The sequence below is a fragment of the Conger conger genome, chromosome 4, assembly GCF_963514075.1.
Source record: "Conger conger chromosome 4, fConCon1.1, whole genome shotgun sequence".
In the NCBI taxonomy this organism is placed as follows: domain Eukaryota; kingdom Metazoa; phylum Chordata; class Actinopteri; order Anguilliformes; family Congridae; genus Conger; species Conger conger.
Genome location: NC_083763.1, coordinates 32,557,410 through 32,570,193, shown reverse-complemented (window position 1 = coordinate 32,570,193; position 12,784 = coordinate 32,557,410). Strand labels below are relative to the sequence as shown.

Sequence of the window (12,784 nt, the reverse complement as noted above, 5' to 3'; positions counted from 1 at the left end):
AAATAAGTGCCAATGGCACCAGCATAATGAGGTTCACCCACAAATGGCGTCGCACCCGCACCACAAGCCCTGGGTACGCACCTTCTGTGTACCCGCAGGACTGCGTGAGGGACTGGCAGTGCGTCAGCAGGGCCGTGCGCGTCACAGTCACTCCCAGAACACTTCCGTCCTTGCAGGTTTTATACTGTCCCAAAAATAAGCCAAGCCCCACTTGTTAAGACACGCAACCCAGGCAGAAGGGAGACACAGAATGGCAGTGAGCATGACAAAAAATGGTATCAGCTAAGGACAGGGCTGTCAACTGGACCAAAAAGAAATCTGAATATTGTATATGTATTTCAAAAAACAACTAAGATTAGAATACATTTCAATATCTCTTAAAAAATTTGCAAGACAAAGATTTTTTATCATTAATGCATCATAGTCATGAAATAGCCGCTTCCTGTTATGTGTGAAAAATAAAAAAAATAAAAAAACATTTTTAAGCAAGGATAAATTATACCACAGATTGGCTAAGTACATAAAAAGTCATTCTGGTTAAAGTTTAAACAATCAGCCTGTTAATAACATTGAACCCCGCTTTGAGAGTTTGAGAGTAAACACAGCAAACAAACTGAGCCAAAAGATGAGGGTCACCAAAACGAGAGAAAGTTCCCATCAGTACTTCCAAGCCATTTACTACTTTCGGCCATTAAGAACCTAGTGTTTGAGTGTGAGTGAGCTCGGCTATGACTGGCAAGTATAGGTGGCTATGAACACGGTTATAAAGAAAAGGTCAATCTTTTAAATAGGGAACAAGTTAGATTAGCGTGCACATATTCATCAAATTTTAACAATTCTAATTTTTCCCCATTCAAAATACAGTCAAATGTTGTATCTAAATTTGACAGCCCGACTAAGAACAACTAAGAAGGCCAACATTAAGATTTTGTGCTCTGATAAGAATAACATTGAGCTCTTGGGCCTGAAAACAAAGCACGAGGTTTGGCGCAAGCCATCTGTCCATCACAGTAAAACAAAAACAAAGGAAGGCTTAAAAACAAGAAGGTATTATTTTGGACTGGGCCAGTTGAAGCTCAAACTCAGATTCCATTGAAAATCTTTGGCATGACCTGAAAATTGTTGTTAACTGACACTCTCTGCCTGACTTGGCAGAGTTGGATCAAATTTGCCTGGAATGGGCAAAATAAATCCAAAATGTAAAAGTGCTAAGCTCATACAGACACACCAGAGAATTTCTGCCAAAGGGCTCTCTATAAAGCACTGACTCTGGAAGGTGAATGCTGTTGCAAATGCATGTCTTTCATTTTTTATTTATTTTTATTTATTTGTATCACAGATGTGCTGAATTTATTGCACTGATAAAAAAACATAAGCTGTATCAAGATAAAATGTGGCGGCACGGATGGTGCAGTGGGTAGCACTGCCGCCTCACAGCAAGGAGGTCCTGGGTTCGAATCCCCGTCGGCCGGGGCCTCTCTGTGCGGAGTTTGCATGTTCTCCCCGTGTCTGCGTGGGTTTCCTCCGGGTACTCCGGTTTCCTCCCACAGTCCAAAGACATGCACGTTAGGCTGATTGGAGAGTCTAAATTGCCCGTAGGTATGAGTGTGTGAGTGAATGGTGTGTGTGCCCTGCGATGGACTGGCGACCTGTCCAGGGTGTATTCCTGCCTTTCGCCCAATGTATGCTGGGATAGGCTCCAGCCCCCCTGCGACCCTGATCAGGATAAGCGGGTTCAGATAATGGATGGATGGATGGAAGATAAAATGTGAAAAGGGGGGTGAGTATTTTCTGAAGGCTCTATATCATGAGGTTTTAGATCAATAAAATGACTGGCACACTGCACCATACAGACAGATGAGTAAATCAAAAGAAAACGGCTCTGGATGGCTGCCCCAAATTTGACAAGGCAGGATGATCATGAGAACACACCAAAACAGGACCAGCGTAGTTATTAGTTCCGTTCTTGGGGTACTGTGACACTGGTCTTATAAAGAGCAGTTTGTAGGATACAACCTGTATACATCGAGCTCCAAACACCCTGTCAATGACAGCCATGGGTCCTTTCCTATAATTTGTGATTAGGTTTGAGAACACATATGGAGGGATTTTTCACCATTCTTTCATGCTGAACTTTTCAGCATGACCCAGTCTCAGCTGCATAGCAGAGATTAGGTTTTCAGCCAAAATGCCCTGGTATTGTTATGCCATTGATCTTCAATAGTGCCCCTGGACCACTGGCAGGAAAAGATGTCCAAAACATCAATGACCCACCTCCATATTTGACGCCACATGTAGAATGTATAAATTGCAATCTGAACTTTTAGAGCGTTACTGTTGTAAGAATATTCCAAATTCGTATTATTTCTACGGCCAATAATAATACTACTAATAATAATTATACTTAAGTATTCCTTACACAGCACTGATTGAAACATTCATTATAGATGTGCAGTCCAGACAGATCGATAGCAGAACAAACAAAAAACGCAGACCAGCTGGACTGCACCTCTGAAACCTCTGATACCGGGCGCTCCAGAATTAATGACAGATTAATTATTTATTCTGTTTTATGCAGCGTGACTAATGGAGGAAGGGCTCTTTCCTACATAGAGACAGGGTTTATCGATTCCTCTCCAGTCACACACAGAAACACAAGCCCATTGAAATGTTTTTTTTAAACTTGGTATATCTCCTTTTGTTTTGTGTTTACAAGTAAGCTATATTTCTTGCGACATCAAATGGATTCCGCATTCAGAAGTGGAAAAAGCTGAAAGTTTGATTCAAGGCCATTTCAGGTCATTTCCGCAGTAACTGTCATAACTGACTTCAGCACAGTACTGTATGTACCGTTTGAAATGAGTCCACTGATCCATGGCCTCTGAATGTTTGTGCAAGTCAAAGGTGTGAGTCATAACTGATAAAGTTGTAAGCTGGAAGACTGATACCTCGATGTAGGCAGTGTCGTTATTGGCGTCCTTGATGTGTGGGAACCAGTCTCTGGGGGTCTTGGACAAGTGCTTGGATTCCGTGACAAACCAGAGCAGTTTAGGCCAGCCTGGAGAGATGCCCCACAGACCCGCACACGTCCGTCCACAGACACACATAACGGCACACACACGCACACGCACACACAGACACACACAAGGGCACACACAGAGACACACAGAGACACACAGAGACACACAGAGACACACACACACACACACACACAAAAAACAAAGCAAGTGTTACACTTAATCTGACAAAATAATGCTGGAGATGTCAGTGGCTGCTGTTCTTAATTACTACTTTAAAAATATTACCAACATTACTATTGATAACAAAACATAATCTGAATAAAGATTATGCAGGGGTGACACTCTCCTACACTCCCATCTCCTCCTGGGAAAAGTGATGTGACCTTTGCGGCTACAGTAAAGTGTTTTTTTGTTTTTTTTCTTCCATGTAATGTGTCCTTTGCTACTGCTATGCTGTGCTTTGTAATGGTATGCGACCATTGAACTGGGGGATCTCCCCCATGGGGCTCTTGTTGTGCATGTAATGCACTGTGACCATTGAACTGGGATCTCCCCCATGAGGCTGTTATGTATGCAGTGTTCTGTGACCTTTGAACTGCGGGATCTCCCCTGTGGGGCTCTTGGGTAGGCCTTTGTGGCAGGCGTCGCTGGTCAAGGCCACCGTGACTCCACAACTTCCGAGCAGAAAACCTATCTGCTGACTCCCAGCATCCTGTGGAAGAATGGAGAGAGGAGGGAGGAGGGAGGAGAGAGGGGAGGGGTGTTAGGAGTGGGAACAGAGGAGAGGTGAAGCCAGGGTGTGGCAGACCTGGCTTGGGCGTGGGGGAGCGTGCTCGGGCACTGTCATGCTGCGATGGGACAGAGACATTCAACATCAGCATGAAATCACAAATCAAGCACCTGGATCAATATTTAAATGTCTGCCAACAAAAATTTAAGAAAGATGTACAGCAAGACTGATCAATGAAATACCAGACAATTCACTGGTATTTCCAGCACTTCTGCATGTACAATGAAAGAACTAGGCCAAATCCCAATTCACCCCTTGCCCCTCCACTTAGCCAAGCAAACGAAGCCGAAGGAAGAAAAAAATAATAATAATAAAAAAAGTATGCATTTTCTTCATTAATAAGACCTAGTGTTTAACATTTAATGTTGTTTCAATGTATTCAATGACCTTTTCTTTATTTTTTTCACTAGTATGCTGATGTCTCTAGCTAACATTACAACATTAGGCTGATTTGTGCATGATATCCCTGCAATTTGACATATTTCAATGTCGCATTACCCCAATATTCCACCCAAAATATTACTTAAGTCACTGCTCTAATGTCAGTGCAGACTGGCAGGTTAGGAGCACGGGTTGCAAGCCTGCAGAGCACTGTTATTCTGTTATGAAGTGGCCTGATAATGAAGCAGTGTTGTTTTTTTATGTCTTGTTTGATCGATTGATAGCGTGAAACCTATAAGTTGTGAACGGATTGTGAGTGTTCATGCTTTTCTATCTCCATCAGATAAAACAAATGTCATTGTGATAATGCCATTATTGCCATAGTAGGGAGGCAAAAGCAGGAAGACACACCCCCCAACAAGACAGCTGGACTGAGACATGAAGCACATCTGACCAGTCGTTTCATTTAGTGACAAGATGCAGCACATCTGACGAAAGTCATTCAATTAGTGACAGTTAGCAGCAATGAGCTGTGATTTAGAATCCAGAGCCCATAAACCCCATAATCTGGCCACACCCCAGGGGCTAAGAGTGATTGCAAAACTAAATGAATGCAGAAAGGCTTTTGAAATCTGCATTCAAATCACTCCTTCACAAAGGGGAGACTGGTGGTGCGTAAGGGATATCCAAAAAAAACACTACAAACATCCTACAACCCACGAATATCCACAAAAACCAGCCTCCCATTGGCAGTACTGTACTACTGCTCCGTCCAAGAACAACACAACAACAATACAACTGTCCTCTAGCCTCGGCAGCAATAAGGATACCTACCACAAGATTGATTCAACAAATAAAAAGATGGATAACTAAAATTAAGTCAGTCATGTTTAAGAAACCAACAAAAACTATGTCTAAAACAGTTCCTGTGTAAACCTCTACACCAGATTGATCCGGAAGCACTTGTCAGATAAACTGATGGACAGCATTCCAGCGTTCCAGGATTGAGGATCCAGGATCCAGTTTGGCTGTGGTTTCATGGAGAACAGACTTTGCAGGATTCTAGCAGTGGTGGCGTAATTCAATGTCTAACAAGGGCATGAAAAGGGTGCTGCACTGTGACGCTACTGATTAGCTCAGCGGTAACGGACAGATAGAGGACACTGCAGGACATAAATATGGGGCTGGATGTTCCAAATTTGAAACCCAAGGGAATGAAGTAAAGGGGGAGAAAGAAAATTAACACCAACCAACCCATCATGGCAAACAGAGTTCGGCACCCTCCCTATTTTAACACACAATCGAAAGCTCTCCTAAGCAAAAGTGGAGGAGGTCACTGTGTCCCACTGAAGTGGCGTATCCGATGGACAGTGTGCTCTATACAGACAGACAACCAGAGCCAAAGGCACCACGGAAAACGGAGAAGAAAGCCACCTAAATTGTCAGTATCAAAAAATATATTTGTACAATATTTTTGGTGTCACTGGTTAGAAACAATGAGTCGTCCTGATGCTATTTCTTGAGGGCACATCAGTAATTACCTTAACTGTTCAGGGGGGCATTAAGCACCTCACTCATGTCCTGCATTTCCTCTTAATTGTTTGTCTCAGCTCTTAACCTGCGTGGAGCAATATCGTAGAGATTCCCCATTGCTGACTGCAGAGTAACTTTCAGTCAGCTTTGGAAGTGAGCTCTGGAATGGAAGCAAGCCAAAGAATGTTCTGGCAGTCTCAATATTCATTCTGGGAATTTTGGAGGGAGGGACGTGTCAATTCAGCTGGCCACAATAGGCACCGATCCCACATTTCAGCAATACTCAATGAGCTCTCTTCAGGAAAAAAAAAAGATTTAAATGACGCAAGCTTATGGTAACACATTCGCTTAGCAACACTGCTTTTTTAGGGTTGCTGGGGAACATTTTTTTAAATAAGTATGAACATTTGCTACATTTGAGCACATTCTGTATGAGAAGCAGATATGAATGTATAAAGACTGAATAAATAATGAATAAAGCATGCTGTAATAGTAAAACCATGTAAGGAAAGGGTGAGCAATGGATTCATAATTGTAACAGGAAAACAGGGCAAGTTGATTACACCCATAATGATGACACGGAATTCTCTGTATGAGTGTTTTACAGTGTTTTAAGTTTTATTCACTGCATTACATTCACCAGAAACAACTGTGAATTTAACCACAACCATGCTTTTCAGCCGCAGGAGCTCCAATAAGAAATATGAGAATATGAGACGATGAAAAGAACACAGCGTTTATCCCATCTTGGCTCCTCATTTTGCATGTGGTCCAGACTCCAGAGAGACAAACCCTGTGGTCAAGTCTGGTCTTGAACCCTCCAAGGGTCATTACTTCATTGAATGTACAAGACCTGGCAAGTTACTGCATCTTCTACAGCAGAATTAATAAACCAGGGCAAGGTAATCTGTGACATATCCATGCATTGGTGGCAAATCAAGAGAAAACTATCCATTAAACCGGAAATGCTTGCCTTGCCATTTTATTAATCCTGACATCAGCATAACATTTACCTTTAACAATTGTAAATAAAAAAAAACTCTGTTAAACCCTGAAACCTGGGTGGTAATGGGATATGTGGCTTTACCTTCCGGGTCAGCGGCACTTCAATCGGCACAGGAACGACCTCCGCCAGCAGGCAGCCGTAGAATGCTACCATGAACGCCGCAGGGTCATTGTTGGGGAATACCAGGGCCACCTATCACCATAGGAGGGAAAGGGACTCTATTAGCCAATGTCATGAAATACAGAATATGAACACATAGTTACATACAGTATATAGTGAGCCACATCATTTTTCACACCATTTGAGATGGTCCTTAATTGTCATAACCATAAAGGTTACAAAATAGAACAGCATTACTGAATAAAATGTACATATTTATGCCATAAAGTATATAGTGGTGCAATGGCATGCATTATTTTGTAAAAGAGGAGAAAAATGCAATTTACAGTACATATGATACACACACAGAAACATACTGTGTCACTTTGACTCTCCCTTTCAATCACTCTCCCTCTTTCACTCTCTGCTCTCTCACATCCTCTCCACTATCCTCCATCTTCCTTTTTCACTCTAGCTCTTTTTGTCTGCCTCCATCTCAGACAGCAGCTGGTCATATCTTCTCCAGACATGTTCATGTCATTAATGCAGCTGTAAACTTTATTAGGGGTGGAGGGGGGTGGATGAGAATTTCTGCTGAGATTTCTGCTCAGTTAAGGCAGGGAGCACATTTTGAAGCAATTTCATGCACACAATTATCAACAGTCGCCAATCAGAAGCCCCACTAGGGCTGGGCAATATATCGATACTATTTCGATATCGCAATATGAAACTAGATATTGTCTTAGATTTTGGATATTGTAATATTGTGATATGGCATAAGTGTTGTGTTGTCTTGTCAGACTGTTCTAGCTGTTCTATTAATTGCCTTTACTCAATTAGTTATTATATCCACATTACTGATGATTATTTATAAAAAATCTCATTGTGTAAATATTTTGAAAGCACCAATAATCATCCCTACAATATTGTTGCAATGTCGAGGTGAAAAATATCGATATTTAATTTTGTCCATATGGTCCAGCCCAAATTGCTGCTATACATGAAACTGTTTTATGTTTACCTTTGATATTTTGGATTTTCATATTGTAGGCTAGGCCTATATTTATTTATTTTTTTCCTCTATATTTTCACTTGAAACGGTTATGTTCATTTTGCAATAAAGTTCTTAATAAAATTACAAAATACTAATTCATTTGTCAAGTATTTAATTCACACAGGAGCATACAAAGATAGGCTTTACCATGTGGTTATTTTATATAGACTATTTATTTATTGAATTACCAGAAAACATGCTATATGGTATCATTATCGAGATATGAAATTACATACGGTGCCCTCCAAAAGTATTGGAATAGCAAGGCGTTTTTGCAAAACACTGAATACATTTGGGGTTGAAATAAAATGATGAACACGAGACAAGAGTTCAGAATTTCATCTTTTATTTCCTGGTATTCAAACCTGTATGTGTTAAACCTCTTAGAACTTAAGACTTTGATATCAGACCACCCAATTTTTAGGTGAGCAAAAGTATTGGAACAGGGAGTAATATTTGGAAGCATATCCTTTGCTTTTGTTCACCTAAAAATTGGGTGGTCTGATACAAGAGGTGATATGTTCTAAGTTGTTTAACAAGTGTAGATATAAATACCTGGAAATAAAAGCTGAAATTAAGATCTGTCATTTCATGTCCATCTTTTGCCCTCAAACTCAACTGTCTTTTACATTACATTACATTATTGGCATTTGGCAGACGCTCTTATCCAGAGCGACGTACAACAAAGTGCATACCCATAACCAGGGATAAGTTCGCTGAAAGACCCTAGAGGGAAGTACAATTTCAACTGCTACCTGTACAACAAAGATAAGGACGAGGGCCTTTTTTTTCTTTTCTTTTTTTTTTGAGAACAAAGAAAGAAACAAACAGAGCAAAAGTGACCAAAGTTAACTACCCAAACACTGCTTACCTAGCCAACTAAGAATACCGATACACAAAGCAAGTCACAGAGACAACAATTAGGGTTCACAGGGAGGTAGGGAGGGATGGGGAGAGGTGCTGCTTGAAGAGGTGTGTCTTCAGCTTGCGCTTGAAGGTGGGGAGAGATTCTACAGTTCTGACCTCAACGGGGAGTTCGTTCCACCACCGTGGAGCCAGAACAGACAGTAGTCGTGAGCGTTATGTGGAGGTTCGGAGAGGGGGAGGCGCCAAGCGGCCTGTGGAGGCTGAACGAAGAGGTCTGGCAGGGGTGTAGGGTCTGATGATTTTTTGTAGGTAAGCTGGGGAAGACCCTTTAACTGCTTGGAAGGCTAGCACCAATGTTTTGAATTTGATGCGAGCCATGACAGGCAGCCAGTGGAGGGAAGTAAGCAGGGGGGTGACGTGCGAGTATTTGGGAAGGTTGAAGACCAGACGAGCTGCTGCATTCTGGATGAGTCGGAGGGGTCTGATGGCAGACGCTGGGAGGCCAGCCAGTGTATAGCAAAAACAAAGGAATCGAACTTGCTTTTGGAGGGGACTGTATATCAGGATAGAAGATTTTGGCCTATCGTCCAGCCCAAAGCCCCACTTTATTTCCTTTTATAGTAACATTTCCCCTCTCTCACCCGGTCTCCCGGTCGGACCATGGGCTCCAGCTTGGTCCCCAGTTTGTGGAGAATGTTGTAGGCTACCTTCATGCAGCGACTCCACAGCTTACCTGGGGACACAAATACAGATCAATGGGCTGTTAAATAACAAATCCATCCTCCGCAATGCCTGAAGCAAGTCTAATTAATTCAAAAGGTTTCATGGAAACAAACAACTTCAAAAGATTATAAAAAGAATCAGCACTCAGACCGGAACTTTTCTCAAATAACCACACTGAAGAAGAGGAAAGAAAACCTGTACTGGTTAAAGGAAAATATACAGATTTGTCACATGACTGTTTTGATTTCTAATATTCCACTACAAAAATATGTGTGATTGCAAAGAGAGTTCTATCACATTATTTCACAACTTGTGAAATAGTTCTAAGCTTTGGCTCTGCCACCACCCCCCACCCCATCCAAGTTTGAAGGGACACATGTCACTGATACGACTGAATACCACTGCTATCTGTTTGCAGTTATTATTTTGTGTGGATTGTGGACAGTGACTAAGCTCATATCGCTAACCCCACAGAACACATAGCAAAATGGGCTATTGTGTTTGCATAATATCTATGGTAGTTTGAGTCACTGCAAAGTGCTTACATTTTCAAATATTTTCTAACTGGTCATAAGCTGGTCTAGCTGGGTATGAACAGGTCAACCAGGATGGCCAAGCTAGTCGTAACGCTGGTCTAGCTGGGATGAGCTAGTGCTGGTAGCTTGTCTGAGCTGGAACTGTTTCAAAACATACAGCAACTTGAGCTGGTCAAACCATGTCAAGCTGGGAGCTGGTCTGAACTGGACAACCAGCTACCAGCTGTTTAAAAACCTAGCTTGAGCTGTTTTTTTTCAGCAGAGTAGCCAACGAAGAATAGCTCTTCAGGACCTGGCTGAGGCCCTGCTGTTCACTATGACTGATACCGTCATGAGGTTTCATTCTCTCGGAGCACAGTATGGACAAACCCGATTCAGAAGAAAGGATAGCATAGCACTCCACTCTTTTATTCAACACTGCATCCCTTAACACACCTTACCACACCTCACTGCCTCTCACCAAGTTTTACCACGTCTTCGCAACAAGGTCCAGATAGGGGGCTGAAAAGATTTCACATGCTGGTGAGTGCCTTCTAAACCACTGATTCACATCTGCTGATCAATATTTTCTTTGCAGAAAGCAGGAGAAACCTTTTCACATTAGATCTGTATTTTCTACTTCATGGATTTCACATATTACTGCATGGCTAAGGCAGAATGAATGTCATGGTGAGAGACTTTGGAAAGATGAGTAAAATGTTCCTTTTTATTCTTTTATTATTCATACAGCACTGCATCCCTTTAGAATTTAGAAGACAGCACTACATATTCTCCGAAGACCCGGCAATTAATTATTCCCCCTGTAGGAGACAGTATCTGGTCTTAACCCTTTCAGTCCCCAGCCCAATTAAGTGGCTCCAGACAAAACTCGAGGGGTTTCAGCTTTGTGCCACCAGAATCATCCAAAAAGAAATTTGAGAAATATAAAACTTGTATATTTTCTTACAGCCCCAGGGTACAGCTAACCCCACACCACACCGTTGTATGCAAAGTTTGAAGTCAAGGTTTGAAAACATGGCATTATGTTTATTTCATATTCGGAGTTTAATCACACCAAATTAGAACATTAGAAAAATCACAAGAGTTTTCAGATTTAAAAAAGGTTTTTTAAGAAATGTCAAACACTTAATGGGGTCAATAGACCCCAAACATAATATGAAGGTTAAACCAGATTTTTCTGCCGGGTCTCAGGAGGATATTTCACCCATCGTCTACAACGGGACAATGGGAGAACGCACTAGAAATCAGCACGCTGCCAGGAAAAAGGGTGGAGTATTGCTCCATCTCACACAGAGATAGTTATACGACTAAAAATAACCGTTCGACAATATAATTAAGCACAGTGACTGCCGCTCTCCATTTAGAACAGCACCATTCTGGCCAGTTTCATCTTGAGTCAAAATGCAGCTGTTGGGGCTAGGTCAGCAAGGCCGCTGACTGATCGATAACTTGTCTGAGCGCGGGAGGTGAGCCGTGGAGAGCAGGTGCCCTTCCCAGTCAGAGAGCCCCGTCACCAGGCAGCACGGGATCAGCCTGCCCAGAGCTTTTTCTGACTAAGCTGTACAGGAAAAGTAGCCCATTATGTCTGACTGTAATCCAAACATGCTCAAAACTATATCTTTTTACATTTCAAGACAACTAGCAATGTGCATTAAAAATAAATGTTATTTGGACCATACGATTGAAAACTTTTGGAAAAGTAGTTAGTTTAAGGTTTCATTGTGTGTGATTGTAACACAAACTTGCTCAAAACTTAAAGTTAGTTAAATATATCTTGTTAAATATTCTTGCATGAGGAGGTTTCTCGAAGTGCTTCACCAAAAAAAAAAAAAGAACATGCATATCACACATTACAGTACATATATTTCTTAAAAGGTACAATAGCTAAGATTTTTGCGTTAAAACATTGTTACAAGACCATTGTAAATCCCTTCCTATCATTGAAAAAGGCTCTGACACACTGACTCACCCTCTGCCTGTGTTTATAGTCCTTAAATTCAGGTTTCAAAATATACAGTTGACGGCCCAACACTGTACCAAAACATTGTATAACTGGACAATTAAAATTCGTTCTAATTGCCACAGCCAACGGCGTTTCAACGTCAGTGCATTTACAGAGAAGGGGGAGGGATAAACAATGTTGCTGTTTGAAGGTGTTTGTTGCTGCTATTCCTCTCTTGCCTGTTAGAAGTCTGAAATTACCTATTGTACCTTTAATGTGAAAATATCAATTCCCTTGGTGCTCAAAATCCAAATCAAACCAGAACAACACCCCCCCACTAGTGAAGCAAACACATTATCGCTTCACAAGACCTATATTTTTCAATGAGAGACATTTTAAGTCAAAAGGCAGTGCTTAGATATTTATGGATTTATGACACATCTAAAAGCCAACCCATGAAACAAATGTCTTCTAATCATGTGTGCACTTGTGCTTGTTCTCAACGTGATGATTGACAACGTCTAACCAACCAGTTCATTTTTTGGGTAGTAAAGCCTTGCATGTATTGTAGAATTTGTAGAATTGAGATTGAGAGAGATAGCGAGTAAAAGTGATTATTATAGCGATTGTTTTCATTTTAATGGTTGAGGCATTGTACAGCTATGTGTTGTAAATAGTTGAGCTAAGATTTTAAATTATTGTTATTAATAGCATTTTGAAATTCAAAGACCATTTGAAGTCTACAGAAAGACTTGAGCTAGCTAGCAAATTGATAATACTAATACTAAAGTTAGCCCATTAGCAAACTAATTCGGCTGTAAACATTTCATTCG

At 41.3% G+C, this 12,784-nt stretch overlaps 1 protein-coding gene across 12 annotated transcripts in view; it reads right to left on the bottom strand.

The window, feature by feature from the left end:
* The window catches only part of LOC133126246 (disco-interacting protein 2 homolog C), a 166,015-nt gene that overhangs the window by 50,894 nt on the left and 102,337 nt on the right, over positions 1-12,784 (bottom strand). For all 12 annotated transcript variants that reach the window (XM_061238246.1, XM_061238249.1, XM_061238248.1 and 9 more), the window contains exons 10-14: positions 9,392-9,483; positions 6,812-6,922; positions 3,609-3,732; positions 2,949-3,058; positions 82-184 (exon numbers count right to left, since the gene is read on the bottom strand). In XM_061238246.1, coding sequence (XP_061094230.1) covers positions 82-184; positions 2,949-3,058; positions 3,609-3,732; positions 6,812-6,922; positions 9,392-9,483 — 540 coding nt within the window. The remainder of the gene's footprint in view (positions 1-81; positions 185-2,948; positions 3,059-3,608; positions 3,733-6,811; positions 6,923-9,391; positions 9,484-12,784) is intronic.